Genomic DNA, 16,567 nt, shown 5'->3' with positions numbered 1-16,567 from the left:
CTAGCCCAAAAGCATTTACCGGTAGTATTTTGTGTGCTAGGGCAAAAAAGGGTAATAAAAACTTGTCACGTATATAAATAACGTTTATTTAAAAAAGTACAATTACAAACTTACTTTGCATAGTATCTAATACTGACAAAAGGAACAAATATAAATAGTAAAAAACTAGAAAGTAGTCTGGAACAAAACCACAAAAAGTCCCTTTTATTCTGAAAAAAAAAAAGAAAAATTTGGATAAAGGGGTTAAACTTTTTTAAAACTCCAATTGTAGGTTTTATTCAGATGTTTTCAGCTGCCGAAATGTATCTGGACAGAAACTTCCGGATCTCTGAAATGTGCATGGTCTCCCTGATGGTTGTGTCTCTGCTGCGGACCTGAACGAGGCCGTTCTCCAGTGTGTTGTCACTGATCACCACAGAGAACAGAACTCCCATCTCATCATATCTGTAAAAAACAAACAGAAGGGCAATTTGGAATCAAGAGAACCACCAACCATTTTGCACAAAATGTAATTGTTCATTAAATTAAACGTGTTCATGTTTTTTTTTAAAAGAACATTTACTTGGCAATTTGCTGCTCTGCTGACGTCGGCACGGTTTCAAGATATCCAGGCCACGTGAAGATCTTAGCTTCCAGAAACTCCTGCAGAAGGCCTCCACAAACCTGAAAAATCATGTTTCAGCAACTTTAACTATTATGTACACAAAAAAATAAAAATCCTCCACAAATATTTACAAATAAAACCTCCCATTACCTGTCTAAGTTCCATGGTGGCCCCCCTTCCGATGTTTAGAGCCACTTTGACTGGAGCCAACACCGGATGCAGCTTCAGAACCTGGAAACAGACGGACGCTCAGACACCAGAGCGGCGGCCATCAGGGGAAACACTGGGCACCCTGACCTTTCTCTGCTGCAGCTTCTGCCGGCCCTCCTCCCTCTTCAGCTGCTGGAGTGAGTTAAACAGAAAAGCCGTCACGCCGCGATCCATGTTCCCGCTTATCCAGACAACGTGAGGGACAGACTTTTGGCCGTCTCGACACTAAAGCACATAAAAGACATTGGATGCTTTTTAGGTAAAAGACACACAACTTTAAACATTACCAGGACCTGAAAATGTAACAAAATGAGTCTGCTGTGGTGGAGTTAAAGAGTCTTGAATGTAAAAAAAACCTGCAGTTTGGAGCGTGCTCCTTTATGCACGTGCAGGAGTTCAGCATTCCCTCGGCTCCACAGCGTCTCCAGAGTCTCACTTCCCCACGGAAAATTGTACAAGATCCTCACGCCGCGAGAAGCTGCGCCTTCCAGCTCCTGCTCGGGGACTTCACTGCTGCTGAAGTCCGACGGGGAAAGAGCGAACTACAAACGGGAAAGTGGACGACATTTGAAATGAAACTGACAAAATATTGAAATACAAGCATTTGCTGAGCAAAGTTTTTTTTGTATATTTCAGGTAAACCTTCTTTGGTTTCGTCTTAATATTAAAGTCAAAATTAACTTCATGGATGAAAAGAGACACACTGTTAAAAAAAAAACTTTTTTGGTGTTTTTAACGTGTTCTTGTGGCATTTTTTTTGATGATGGAGGAAAAATGTGAAGAAAATTAAGATCGAAACAGAATTTCTGAGTCTTTCTTTATTGTAATTGTTGTCAATCAGGAGCAGATGAAATATTGGCATATATATTTGTGGTGTAGAAAGAACAGAGCTCCCTGCTCCGCTTCATTCTGATGCATCTTTGTAGACAAATGGATCTATGAACGTCTTTATTTTCCTAATCTGAGCTGGAATCTGGATCTAAACTTTATGGCTGGATGGCTCTCACTGCCGCCCACAACTGAGAGGAAAAAATGAACTCCTGCCGCTCTGCAGAAACTGTTGTAGAAAATGACCGTTTTTTCCTTCTTATTTTGGCTAAAAACGGCATCATCATAATGGAAAGACCACTGGGAACATTTTGAAATAGATTAAAAGGTGCTCAGAGCGGGACTTTCAACACTGAAAGGGCTCAGTAGCTCACTTATCCATCCTTACAGACAATAAAAAAAAACTATATGGCTCGGCCCTCTTCTCATTTAGCCAGTGCACAGATATGGCACAACACAGAAACACTTCTTTTATTCAAGGCGGAAGTTACTGAATTTCAAATTAAAAGCATAAATTCGTAACGTTGTAATCAAAACATTGTTTGCAAAAGAATAGGAACGTGTTTTATAAACCTTTTTTTTTTTATTATTAGAACTATTGTGTAGTTTCTATACAGTTTGAAAGATGGATAGGACAATAAATATATATGGAAAGAGAAGACTTTCACCTGTAAATTTTAAATAGAGCTATTTGTCAGACGCCAAAACATTTGGTGGAAAAATTCACTAAATAAAAGTCTCCTATTTGAGATATTTTTGTAAAAACAACTAGAGTACAGTATTTTAATTTCAGTGTAATTGCTATGCTAAATTTCCTTTACTCTGCCTGTATTTTTCCCCATCCACAGTTTGTTTGAAGCTTTCACTCACCTTCTTCCACCACTTCAGTCGTTGTCGTGTCCAGTGGTCCAGCCACTGAGAAGAAGTGCGAGGAGAACAGAACCAAACCAGAGACGTTTGCGTGATTTCAGCCGAGCTGTGGGGTCAAACAAGCAAACAAAAACATAAACCCCAATCAACAGGAGTTGTGAAAATCAGTCATAAAATCCTGTGTTTGTCTGGAGTTTATGATCAAGTCAGAGTGATGTTTCCATGTTCATAAAGCCAAACTGCAGAGAGACAATCACAGAGGAAGAGGAGGCCTCACCAACCAGAACCAGCTGAAGGCTGGAAGCACAAACCCGTCTCTGCCAGGCCGAACGGGAGCTTTCTGTTGACCAGCTCCAACGACGGGACCAACTGCTGCAAGGCACCTGAGGAAAACACCAAACAACCGGGTTGGAGGTTTGAGGACATAGTTTCTGCGAGCGGCAGGAATTTGTTAGAAAATTGCCTCTGAGTTGTGGGCAAACTGTCAAGCACGGTGGAGGGAGGTTGATGATTTTCAAACACTGTATTAATTCCTATCTGATAAGTACTGTACCGGTATTTGTGTTTGCATCTTTATTGTCTACTCCCAGGTTATGTTTACTTATTTAGATAAGTCCTGTCATTTCAAATGACTGAAATCAAAACTAAATACCTTTTGATATAGAACAGGTTTCAAAAACCTGTTTACACATCTGAACATTACATCTAGAGGAGGAAGTGAAGGGTTTGGAGTTTACCTGTCAGTAGATTTGTCCTCACTTCTGGGGATCTTTCCAGCAGCATTTTTATCTCCTGGATGATCTCCTCTTTGCTCTCCTGTCGATCCAGTATCTGCTTTATATGCTCACACTCAACAAGCCGCAGTCCGTCAGCTGCTCGCTCCTCCTGACTGACGTACAGAGTGCTGATCCCAAGCACTTGGCCTCTGGCTCTGCCTGTGGTCACGGAGTGCCACCACTGCTCCAGCAGGTTCCTCCTCAGCTCCGTGCCCAGAGGTCCGTAGCTGCAGCTCAAGCCTCGCTGGAACAGATCTGCGTTCGTTTCGCCGGGAGAGACGTAGTGTCTGTCCACGCAGAGCTGCAGCAGCGACCGCAGTCGGTCCAAACCGTCTGTGGGCGCGGAGCTGCAGCCTCTGCGGCTCAATGAGGAGAAGCGCGACGGCACGCGCCGAACACACCGAGCCCACATCATCATCATGCGAAGGAGAAGAGCCCGGATGTAAGTCAGCTCAGGGAGTGCAAACTCCCGCCAGTAATCATGATTTCGACCTATCCATGTTTCATATCCAACCAACTATCTTTGCTTCGAGAAGCCAAACATCGGTTTTAAGTTCTGGCTGTACGACACAAACCATTAACGCCGACACCACGGTCGGCGGACTGTCAATGGATGTAAACAAACGCGCGTGCGGTGATACTGCGTGTGAACCGGACGGGAATCTTCCACATCCGGTCAACCTACGGTGATGCGATGCCAACTTTAATTTTATTTTTTCTCTTTTTCTTGTTTTTTTGCTTCCTTTGAAATTTCAGTATTCTTACTACTTGTATCCGCCATATTTTGTGATTTTTATGAACGTGTTATGCTGTTGTCCTGTATTGTGTTCAATAAAGTTCTTCAAAGATAAACTTTATTGAAAAGAGTGCAAGTAGACAGCAAGAGAAACCATGGTGGTATACAGTGTAAAATAATGATAATAACAAACATGCAGACATGAGATTCACACATATCAATAGTTTTGAGAGCCTTTTTTATTTTTATTTTATTTATTTATTTATTTTTTTTCCACAATGCGGCGAAAGCAACAAATCTCACAATACAGAATGTGGAAAAAATGGACATCCCAGAAGCAGCTGCTTATTATTAGGGGTCCAGCATTTTAGACAAGCATAAAAATACAAAAGATAAGTGGCGGAAGGAAAAGAAAAGAAAATAATTTCATAAATAAAATATACTAATAGAATGCGAGAAATGATGGTAATATAGTGGAAAGTGTTAGACAATAGGGACAATGAATTTGAACAACATAAACTCTGGCGTGTGGCCATATAAGTGTCAACAGACAGAAAGAAATCACAAACACGTTAATAGATGGTTTCGGTTGGAGCAGCATTTTCACAGTATGTTGACAATAATAACAATTTCAGTTTCCTTTTAAACATGTACATGTGCCTTTCTGTTGATGTAGTGTGATATTGATGCTATGTAAACAAACAAAACAAAAAACATGAAAGAATTGAGCAAAATATGATGTATGATATGTACATTTATGAATATAAAATTTTGCAAGAATCAGTGCATTATTTATTAACATGTATTGGGGATTTTTGAGTTTCTGAAGAAAAAAAATAAAGTAGTACATTTTCCCAAGGAAGGGAAAAATCTTTGAAGGCGGTGCCAAATTCTCAACAAGGAGCACATCTATTGGCTGCTGTAAACCTGAGTAAAAACACTATAGAACTAGAGAAAAATACATCTTAGGCTTCCAGTTTGATTTTTTTTTCATGTATTTATTTTGCTTATTTGCTTATAAGCAACAGTAGCAGGTAGATAGGGGATGGATCACCTAAAGTAATCCTCCAAACTGGGGACTGATATTTAATAAAGCTGTCCTTTCTAATTTAATTCTTCAAGGAAATAAGATGTATAGAACCATAGATAAAATGTCTCAAAAGAGCCTGAAGAGTGTGAACTCCAGAACCAAATATCAACTCACTACACCACTGTTTTTTAAAAATAAAATCTTCAAGGCATCATTAAAAGCAACGTGTAACGTTTGAATGCTTAAATGCAAAAGGCAGTGTACAAAGCAGCCCAGTAAGATTTGAATAGAAGTATCCTAAAAAAATTGAACATGAATAAAACCTGTGTGCCTGAGCATTTAGTAGAGAACGTTGTCTACAGATGTCATTTTCATCGTTATCAAAACATCCAAGATATTTAAGTTTATGACAGACATCAAGCCCAGTTTTGAAAGTAGGAAAATTCACATCAGCCTTAGTACGGAGGACGAGCAGAGCAGTTTTATTAGCATTCCATAAAAAAATCATTTTTAAAACCATAACAGGAAGTCATTTGAAAGCTGCTGGGGCTGAAAACCACTAAATCCTCTGGATACATCACATTATTTTATGGTGCAAATCTAAGAAAACTGTTAACATATGCATTATAGTTAATTTAAACTATAACTGATCTTTAGCTTTGCAGAAACCATCTGTTATTTTATTGGTATTTTTAAGAGTTTAAATATTGAAACCGTAATAATTCCCCCCTTTTTTCCACATTTCACTCCACTGTTTGAATATTAAAACAATGAATGTGAACATTTTTCATTCATTTTACCTTTTTTGTTTCCAAGTTAGCAACATACTAGGCAAGAATCGAAACATTTTACTCAAAAACAAGTTCCACTTTGACTTTTACAATATTTGATTAAAAGAAAATTAAAATAACGGAAAACTGACAAATTATTGTTTTAAAAATCATTTAGAAAGAAATAAACCAACAATGTTTTATAGAAACACAGGACACACTTGGCGTTTTCTTCTTTTTTATTTGAAAAGGGCTGCAGGCTCCCTTTAATAGGATCATCATAACATCACTTTCAACATATCACAAACTGAAAACACTGGATTATTAAGAAAAAAAATAAATTACAGAGGAATGTAACAAAAACTGTCAAAAAAGTGCAGTAATCATGAACGCACTATAGGAGACGTGTCTGTGACACCATCTACTGCTTTGGGTTTACCGAGTCATTCCAACCCAGCTGTAAAACAAAGTTAAACAGTACAAAGAATAATATATCAGACTGTCGGACTGCAAGACAAAAAGAAAGAAAGAAAAAGATCATGTTTGTTCCATATTCTGCGTGGACCATGTCTACTGTTGGAAAGGTGGTGGCATAGGGTAGGGAACCATCGGCGGCGGGGGTGGTGGCTGTTGGGTCTGTGGCGGCGGGGGAGGCTGAGAGTTGAACGGGAATGGCGCATGGCTCATGCCATTCTGAGCAGGTCTCTGCATGCCGCCGAACTGGGGAGGGGCCTGGAAGCTTTGGTTCCCAAAGCCCCCCTGGTTTGGGGCTCCAAAGCTGCCCTGTCCATTGCTGTTGTAATTGTTGCCATAGCTACCACTGGAGTTACCACTGTTTCCTACGTAGTTGCCACTATTTTGAGCCTTACTGCCACCGAAGGCGGTTTTGGGCCCACCACCAAACCCTCTATCAGTGTCCCTGTAACCACTCCCACCAAAGTTACCCCTGCCACCTCCATACCTATCCCGACGGTCATCCTTGTAGCCACCTCTTCCCCCCCGTCCACGGCCTGCATAAAAGAGAGGGGACAAAAAAAAGTTAGAAGGGAGTTGGTTATAACTGTTATGATGCAAAAGCGTTTTTTTCTGGTTGTTCTCTTAGTACATTGGTTCAGCTATAGGTTGGTGTCACAAGTCGTACATCAAGGTCTGCTTCCTCAGATAGTCTTCCTCATCTGTTAAGTTTGTCGGAATTCTGGTGCAAACGAAACCAGTGAACTCTGGTTCACCATTAAAAAAAAAAAAACTTCAGCTCTATTAAAAGTGTTTAACTATGGCATGAATGCAGATTCAAAAGCAGAAATGTGCCAAATAAATCTTATCACCAATAACATAAATGTTACTTTCACATATGACACATTTGGTTTGATGACATTCCAACTGTTGACTGTATATGAGAACTGGACTGGGTCAGCGTGACATCCCCCTTAGAAAACGTGTCTCTTCTGGTTCCAACCAAATAAAGTCAATACAGATACATTTTTGGAGCCACAAATAGTAAAAGCGATTGGTTCAAGTTGGCCTGAGCCAAGGTTTCTATGGCAACCATTTAGCCAATCAGGAGTTGGCTTGTTGGAAGGACGGCGTACCACTTGAACGTGGGCTACTCAAAAATTTTCAACATTTTACGGCACGCTTTTATTATGGCGTCTGATTGTTCAGTTAGTAACTTATATAACTTGGACCACATTAAATATAAAAAAGAGGATTTTCAAGAACATTAAAAAAGGTCTCGGTCTCTTGGGTTCTTGTAGACCAGGCGCATTTCCTGTTTGGAACGCCGTGCGGAGGGGTGACTCGGTCCAGTCCTCATATCCAAAGTTATGGATCCAAACCGATCCATAACTTAAATGTTTAAACAGTAAAATAATATTTCCTTTTTTAATACAGTATATAAGGCAACTCAATGATTTATAGTTTGATTCAAGCAATGAATGTTTCACAAATGAACAATGAATAATTGTATCATTAGATCTCTTCGTTTTTTTTACAGAAATATGCAAAAGCTGAACCAAAAAGACGATGCAGTCCAAACAAGAACCCCTACAGAGATGACCTCACTCCAAGATGATTGCAATGCACCAGTGCTTCTGGATTTTCAAAATGTCTACAATGTTATATATAACACTGTCCAATGTAAATATGTAGGTGGACCTCTTAGTGTTGGTCTTAAATTGTGCAGCAGCAAGTCAAGCAAAGATGTGTTGAATTTTAAATGTGCTTTCTTTCAGAGATGCTTTACAATTTTCCCTTTGGAGCAAAGGTTTATAGAAACTTTTTCGATGGATTTAAACTGTATTCCTACTGTTGGGATGGGTCTGGCGGGCACACATCTTACCTCCTCTGTCCTCTGCCATTTGGATCAGCTTGGGATTAATGGCCTGGTTGGCCTCACGGAGCACAGAGATCAGGTCCCCGGCTTGTTTCATGTTGTTGGGGGTAAAAAAGGTGTAGGCCGTGCCCGTTTTTTGACTTCGGGCTGTGCGTCCAATGCGGTGGATATAATCCTCGGAGGAGTTAGGGTAGTCATAATTGATGACAAATTTCACATCCTCCACATCTGTGAAAGTGTTGCAGTGTGGCAAAACAAAACATGGAGGCCACACAGGAGTTTGCACACCACAACAGCCAGATCAAAGGGAAAAGTTAGCAACTGAGAGCTGGGGGGTAAAAAGGGGGTTAATGTGCTGCGGAAAGAAAACATTAAAGACACAGTAAGACTGTACATTTATATACTCCATGGGAATACTACTGTGGGAAGAGAGAAACGATGCACACTCCACTTGCTTACCATAATGACAAACATCCAAACCTATTCTCCCTTTTGTTACCAAGGGAGAAAAAGATGGGTTTACGTCTTACCATAAAGGAGTATGCATTCACTAGTCCTTTCCCAATGCAGCGAAATCCCCCACAAATTGTCAAGTGACATCCAGGAGCTTCTGCGCAGTTCGGCCACGATATGCACTGGGGCCTCCTCGTGCCAATATAGGACCAGTGAGTGGAGTATTTTTGTGATTCCAGGTTTTTCCCAGTACACACTCAAAAGAAGCTCGATATTTAAGGCCGCACTGCACGTCTTGCCAAGACAAAATAGACCAAGTACTAATTTGAAGCGGGACCCTTTCGAGAAAAAAAAACAAAACCGAAACAAGTCCCGTTATTAAACCCTGTGGGACGCCGAAGCAAGCAGAACAGAATGCCACCCACATCCCTTCATCAGTTTCATCGAGGCAAGATCTTCCAAGAAGCCAGTGTTCACTTGAGAAAATGTCTCTAGGCAGGTCTCGACATGACTTTAAAACGCAGGCGAGGGAGGAACTTTGGATTGAGCTGTCTCTTTACGTTTTTCTTCGCACTACACGTTCCCCACTATCCTTTAAACACATGTGCCAGGTCTCATCAATTTTCTGAGAAAAAAATGTCTCAACCTGCTCTCTCCATTTCAGGAATCCAACCTTTTGACATGAAAGGAACTGGAGCTTTGACAAACCGACACCCGTGCCACGAAACACGGGCTCCCAATGGCAACGCTTTGGTTTCGGCCCGCTGCCCTACATCGCTCTAACACAACAGCACGCACGGCCAAACTCACAGCGCCAAGCGTCCCCCGTTTTTAAAAAGTTTGAGTTGGATTCAGCTGGATGGCAGTTGTCGGGTGAAATCCGTGGACAGAGAACAGGTGTGCATTTCAACAGCATATCAGAGACAAAGGCTTAGCCACACAGCCTTTTGAAGATCACTGGCACACAAGCGCTTTCACCTCTCTAGGCCCACTGGGTGGCAAGCCAGTGGAGCACTTCCAATATGTCCTCCTTCTCCCTCTCGAGGCCTGGGACTGTCATGCCTAGTGCCTGCCACAAAGACTCCACCTTAAGGTGAGGAGAAACTCAGAAAATGCATAGAGAAGTTAAAGAAAGCAAAACACTTTCTTTAAAATAAGTGTGACACTGATAAACAGGAGCTACTGACGAGTGGCATACTGACCTAAACCACGAGACGCCACATCGGTGGCGATGAGAATAGGAGCTTTGCCATATCGGAATTCTGGGGGGGAAAGTTAAAAACGTAATTAACCAATGAGCAAAAAGGCTCATCACAACGATTCATGGTGAATTCCTGCACTTGTTACCATTAAGGACCCAGTCCCTCTCCTGTTGGCTCTTGTCTCCATGGATTCCCATTGCAGGCCACCTATGACAAACACAGACACTGGTTTTAGCTCTGTGATGGGAGCGAATGCTGTGTTCAATGCTGGATTTCTTTACTCCTTATCAGGTGAACACATTAAGGTTTAAACAAAAGGGCTGTAATGACAATCCACAAATATTTGGGATCTGTTACCAAAATTCTGAGAGCTGATTTTTGTGACATCCAAGATCGCTGATTTGCAATCTTTATAAATATAGTAGAGTAAAAAATAGACTTTAGGTGATTTAATTAAGGCTCTAGAACTGCTGCATAAAGTTGGATTTTAGGTATATAAACTAAACAAAATGAATGTGCTACCGTCACAGCGAGTAAATAACCCTTCAAAATAAAGTGTCAGTGAAAAAGGTTCAGAGAAACAATTTTGTTTTAAATATAGCTGACAATCTGAATAAAAAATATAATGGATGTGCAATTATAATATCGTGAAAATCTTGTGATCCATTATGTGACGTCGTGTGCAGAAGACGCACCGGACTACATCTGTAAAATTTTCAACTTAAGTTGTGGAAGATTTTGTTATAATTTCATTAAAGACGTAAAAAAAACCCGTCAGGCATTGCAGGACTCTAACAGGACCGAAGCCTCTGTACTTATCCCCTCTGACCATTCACGAGCAAGAAGAATTTATATTTAGAACTTCTGACACCCTTATTTTGGTATTTATAAAATTATAACATTAAAGGGGCCCTTACCCATCTCGTCTCATCCTCCTGGTGAGCTCATCGCAACGTCTTTTGGTCTCCACAAAAATAATGGTCTTGTTCTCTTTTTCACTCATTATTTCCTCCAGCAAGCGGATAAGTCTAAAAGAGCAGAAACCAGACTTAAAAAGATGCTTTAAATATAAAACGTAAATCCTAAAGAAGCAAAGTTATCATCAGCCGTCATCATAAAGACGACCTGCTTGGTTAGCTACCATGACGACTCACTTGTCCTCTTTCTCCATGTCGTTGCAAACATCAACGATCTGCAGGATGTTGTGGTTAGCACTGAGCTGCAGCGCTCCGATGTTGATCTGAACGTAGTCCTTCAGGAAGTCCTCAGCCAGCTGACGAACCTCCTTGGGCCAGGTGGCGCTCCACATCAGCGTCTGACGATCCGGCTGACAAAAAAAAGTATATATGCAGGTTCTACTTAAAAAAAACTGGTTGAATTTCATCTTGAGTTCTTATTAAAGTGGTGAAAAAACAGCAGGAAAATACATTTCAGCACATTATTAAAAGTCAGACATTACAACCTACCCGAATCTGGTCCACTATCTTGCGGATCTGAGGTTCGAATCCCATATCCAGCATCCGGTCGGCTTCGTCCAGCACCAGGTAGGTGCAACGGCGCAAATTAGTTTTGTTACACTCCAGGAAGTCAATGAGGCGGCCCGGAGTAGCGATGCAAATTTCAACACCTTCAAAAAGTGTAAACAGTAAATCATGAAATACTTCCAAGTGAAACCAGGGCTCCAGACTGCGAGCAATTGCTCGCATTTTGCGACCACAATTTGAGAGTGTGCGACTGAATTTTACATCCAGTCGCACATGCGCGACCAGTAAATTTGCCTCCCCCACCCTCCGTATTTTTTATACATTAAACGTGGAAGGGGCACGTCAATGATCAATGACATAATCAATGAGACGCGAGCGCACACGCACGCAGGCAGACACACACACTCGCGCACATACTCATGAAACGCGAGCACACACTCGCGAAGCTGACCAACCAATCACAGTGGGGTATATGACTCTTGGGGGCGTGACAATGACAGGGTTTGAAAGCAGGACACCTGACAGCCCCCTCCCCGGACCACATGAAGGAGTTCCTTACTTTCCTTTAGAACGTATCTTTTCGCTTGTAATTTTCTAAATACATGCAGTCCGTGCTGAACTTTTCTCTGGGCCGCACAGACCCGGAGGAAGGTTTAGGTTTTGGTTACGGTTACGGCGGCGCATCAAACGGGTTACGGCAGCACACCGCCCCCGTCCCGCGGGAGTCGGGTCAGCTGAGGAGAATAAATGTCCCACACCTACATGCGTGACAGCTAACGGGGCTTGAACTTTAAACACGCTCGAGCAAAAACAACATTAGTTTTAGACACACTGAAAATACGTGTGGATAATGCAGCGATAGACGTGTTTGAGATGAACCAGCACCTCGCCTGGATCGTTGGGGACACCAGGCGGGGGGGCTGTGAGATGAAAGCAAATCTGCAGCAAGACTGAAGGAGAACAGGAAATTGGAGTTGTCCTTAACATTCAATTTAGTTTTAATATTCCTCTCCCCCTTAGTGTGATCTGTGTTATTATATATTTTATGATTATTTTAATGTTTTGTGATGTATGTAGCCTTTTTTTAATGAATTGGTATTTTAAATTATTTTAATCACTCAACTACAAAAACCATCAGGACACATGTCCCATAATGCATTGTTTTGTAGTCTGTAGGGCAGCTTTCAGTCAGTTCAGTTTCCAGCTGTGTCCGGGTAGGTTTGATCCTTGCTCCCACCCCTTTCTCGTGATATTTTTGTGATGATTGACAGGTGATGTTGGAGCAAAAACAAAAATATATGTCTCACACCAGGTGATCTGCGCAGCGTTGAGTTCACCTGGGTGATCTCAAACACGCTTATTGTGCATCTTGGCTGCACCTATTTGGTGTCACAAAGATAAATTTCCATCAGTTTTTTTAACTATTTGTACTGTCATGACAGCGATGGTGCTGTCAGTTTACCTTGTTGTTGCATTTTCAAAAGTGAAGAATAAAATGTGACACTGAATGAGAAACAGCACATTGTAATTTCTGCATCTATTATTAAAGTATTTATTAGTAATACAGTGGAAATGAGTAGATTTGGTTAGAATGTTGATTTACGGTATGCGCCCCTAAATTTTCTGGTTGTGCCCCTAAAATTTTCAGTTAGGGGCCACTGTGCTCCTAGTGAAAAAAGTTAGTCTGGAGCCCTGGAAACATATTTGTAAGAACAGAAAAAGCACAGCCAAGCATACCCCTCTCAAGGTCCCTGATTTGCGGTCCCTTGGGGGCCCCGCCGTAGATGCAGGTGCTCTTGAGGCGAGACGCCCTGCCGTACTCGGCGGCCACTTGTTGCACCTGCTGAGCCAACTCGCGAGTTGGTGCCAGAACCAAACACTGAAAGAGAACAATTTGGGATTTTTACATAAATGATTTAGCAAATAATTATTATAAAATATTATTAATTAACTACTAATAATTATACTAATTCAGGTCATGCAAAAAAAAAAGAAATCTATTAAAAAAAGTTTTTGGGGGATTTTTCCCCCCTATAAAGATAAAAACTCAGATGAACAGGAAAAGTACCCGTCATTAAAGTATTAATTAAGTAATTAAAAAGGAAACCATTTCAAAGGAATAAAAACTTACAATAGGTCCATCTCCGTGCTCCAAGAAAGGCTGATGCTGAATATGCACTATGGCAGGCAGCAGGTACTAGAACAAAAGAGCAAGATAGACGAGAAATCTGATGTTAATTTGGGCGAGGCTTTTCCAAAATCTCATAATTATAGTTAGCGCCGGAATGAAGATTACAAATGGGGGAGGACACCTACTGCGAGGGTTTTCCCTGACCCGGTCTGAGCGATGCCGACCATGTCTTTCCCGCTGAGAGCGACTGGCCACCCCTGAGACTGGATGGGAGTCGGATCGGTGAAATTCTGCTTCACAATCATGTCCATGACGTAGCCTGAAGAAGGAAGCCACAACGTTTTACCGATGAGGGTCTATTATTTTAAGAAAACTAGAAATTGATGAAAGCAGAACTAGTGCCATTCATTTGGGAGCAAAAATATTTGTCTTGGACTCACTTGGAAATGAAGCTTCGTTGAATTTTATCATTGGTTTGGGGCAATCCCTGCCTTTGACCGTCACTTCTTTGCTTCTTCTGTATTGTTCAATCTCTTGCTGAAACGTGAGAAAAACACAAGAAGTTTCTTTAAGGAAATGGGTTTTGCGTTAACAGAATTATTAACAAAGTAAATTCTAAATCTTACAGGTGATCTGTGCGTGACATCTGGGTGTTCTTGGTAGAAATTCTTCTGAAACTTTGGAAGCTCGTCAAGGTTCCAGTGCTTCTTTCTCAGCCTCTCACCGGGGTTACCGAACTTCCCAGAAGGTCCACCTCTGTTGCCGCCGCCTCCACCTCCGCCGCCACCTCCAAAACGAGGGGGTCCACCATACCTAATATACATATAAAAAAAAAGACATGTCCCATCAAATGTCACACACCTTATCTGACATCATTATAAACATACTTTTTTGTTGTTTTATGTTTTATTTTACAATTTTTGGCAGTGCAGAGTTAGGCAACGTGTCAAAAATGCCTGAGATTGAAATACTGTATTTTCCGGACTATAAGTCGCACCGGAGTATAAGTCGCACCAGCCCAAAAATGCATTATAAAGTAGAAAAAAACACAGATAAGTCGCACTGGAATATAAGTCGCATTTTAAGTTTCACAACCTTATATGACACAATCATAGCAGACTGTTTATCTAATAATTTCACAGTAATTTTTTCTCAAACGTATTTATTTATTCTTTTCATGAAGCATTATTGGCTAACTAATACTCTGTTTTCATCCTGTATTTGTAGAAACAGTTGTCATTTTTATTGCATTTCTGCATCTATGAAATCATTGGAAAATAGAATATTATGTTGTTAGCCTTCAAGATCTTACTGTATAAAAAAGTTTGCTGATTCTCTGAGTCACTCAACATCCTCTTAACACTTAACATACCTCATACATCAAATTGACCCAGAAACATCATCTCTGTTCCTCACAAATGAACATAACAGGAGGGTTAACAATGTTTTTATTTCAATTTATTTCTAATATAAGTCGCAGCGGAGTATAAGTCGCACCCCTTGCCAAACTATGAAAAAAAGTGCGACTTATAGTCCGGAAAATACGGTACTTCTAGTGTTTCTGGTCTTTCTGGTTAATGACGGATAGCTGCAAGTTAATCTAACCATAACCTGTAAAGTCAAGCTAACTGCTTATAATCTGCTGTATGGATAAACATTGTATTTTGGTGATATTTCTCCTGTTAACTGCTTTATTATTAGTTGTTTTTTGCACCATGGCGCCAAATTAATTTCTCTGTTCTTTCTACAAATTGATCTATTTTCAAAACTTATCAAATGTCAGCTAGACTTTTTGTTTTGCTTGAAAACAAAACTAGATTTATCTAGACAAATATTATGCCGATAATGATGATGATCAAATTCCATTTAGAATATTTTATTGGCGAAATTGTACTCTTCCACAAAAAATGATAATAAATAAAATAAATCAATCTTTCATAGTTACTGGTTGTTTGCATGCCTGTTTAACCATTATTATCTTAATAGATGACTTAAAAATCTACAAATAAGGCATTTATCTACTGTTAGCATCGCACACTTGCGTAACCGTAATGTGGCGAAGTTTAGGTAACTATTTATTTTTTATAATATTTTTTTTTCAAGTTCGAATTTTGTTGTTAAAGTTACCTTTGCAAACCACTATCAGAAAGACAAATACAAAAAAAATTAAAACTAAACACACAAACAGCAGCAGCGGAGACACACAAACGTAATTATGTGGGTCACAACAGAACAACACGGAAGAAAACAACCAAATGTGTGAAGCGGCTTTTAGTGCAGATATGATGATGCGATGCAGCGGTTATGGAGTTTAATAATCTACAGATTAAAGACTGCGGTTTAGAATGAACAGTTGTAACAGATTTAAAGGAGACACGCTGCGTCATGAGGCCCGAATAAAAAAGTAGGCCACGAGTCAACTGCTGCCATTTTTTCTAGGTCTGCGCGCAAACAAAAACAACCAATTCATCGATTGTAATGTTTCAGCAATGATCAAGTTTACCCATAACTATTTTTTAAAACAAAGAATGTGAAATCAACTCGGTGTTTTCTTCTGGTAGGGGTTCTATTTATTTAATTAATTTTAGATACGCCATTGATTGTCGTCGTCTGAAGCTGAGCAACGGCGGAGGAAAACAGATTAACGGCTTACCCTCGGTCTCTGCCGCGGTCTCTGTCTGCAAACCCAGGCATTTTTAGTCCAACTATCGTCGAAAAAGGATGTCTTTGAACGGCTAACACGGCTCAGTGAAAATGCACAGCTTGAGATGGTCGCCGGGTCCGTGAAAGAAAATGCCGGTTGGAGCCCGTTCTGAAAGGCGGAAGTGAGGTCGTGCTGGGCGAATAACCCTTGTATCAATGCGCCGCACGCCGCCGCACTGCTTTTGGTACTATTTTGCAGAATAACGCAAATGCACGAAGACGTTCATTTATTTGTACAAAAACAACAATACTGACATATTTCTTTTGACAGATAAGGCAACACAATTTAATTTGGTTTATAAACAAAATATTTAAGGGAGATGCAAAAAGTTTGACAGTATTCATAATGATAACAAAGATAAATACAATGAATACAAAAATAGGTTTAGTAAAAGAAAGGATTAATTAAAATAATAATAAAAATGAAGTGTCCAAAGA

General features: G+C 40.5%; 2 protein-coding genes across 3 annotated transcripts; both read right to left on the bottom strand.

Moving 5' to 3' along the window:
- Window positions 1-62: 62 nt before the first annotated feature.
- polg2 (polymerase (DNA directed), gamma 2, accessory subunit) lies at window positions 63-3,962 on the bottom strand. The gene is made up of 8 exons (XM_004065520.5): window positions 3,250-3,962; window positions 2,790-2,895; window positions 2,513-2,618; window positions 1,171-1,356; window positions 902-1,039; window positions 755-835; window positions 563-663; window positions 63-444 (listed from the first exon to the last, which is right to left on the bottom strand). Exons 1-8 carry the CDS (start codon window positions 3,707-3,709, stop codon window positions 279-281), a joined length of 1,344 nt encoding a protein of 447 aa, XP_004065568.1. The 5' UTR covers window positions 3,710-3,962; the 3' UTR covers window positions 63-278.
- Window positions 3,963-6,045: 2,083 nt separating this feature from the next.
- On the bottom strand, window positions 6,046-16,314 carry LOC101167926 (putative ATP-dependent RNA helicase DDX5). 2 transcript variants are annotated; one of them, XM_023954239.2, is made up of 13 exons: window positions 16,080-16,314; window positions 14,053-14,239; window positions 13,867-13,963; window positions 13,612-13,745; window positions 13,427-13,492; window positions 13,033-13,174; window positions 11,278-11,438; window positions 10,966-11,138; window positions 10,729-10,839; window positions 9,957-10,018; window positions 9,812-9,871; window positions 8,163-8,384; window positions 6,046-6,834 (listed from the first exon to the last, which is right to left on the bottom strand). In XM_023954239.2, exons 1-13 carry the CDS (start codon window positions 16,118-16,120, stop codon window positions 6,395-6,397), a joined length of 1,896 nt encoding a protein of 631 aa, XP_023810007.1. In that variant the 5' UTR covers window positions 16,121-16,314; the 3' UTR covers window positions 6,046-6,394. The 2 variants fall into 2 exon arrangements, with proteins under 2 accessions (XP_023810007.1, XP_078803944.1); XM_078947818.1 differs by lacking the exon at window positions 6,046-6,834 and adding an exon at window positions 6,850-7,044 and having other exon boundaries at window positions 16,080-16,305.
- Between the last annotated feature and the right edge of the window lie 253 nt (window positions 16,315-16,567).

The sequence above is a fragment of the Oryzias latipes genome, chromosome 1, assembly GCF_053564925.1.
Source record: "Oryzias latipes strain Hd-rR chromosome 1, Olatipes_Hd-rR_3.1".
Taxonomy (NCBI): Eukaryota; Metazoa; Chordata; class Actinopteri; order Beloniformes; family Adrianichthyidae; genus Oryzias; species Oryzias latipes.
This window is presented reverse-complemented; position numbering and strand designations above follow the sequence as displayed.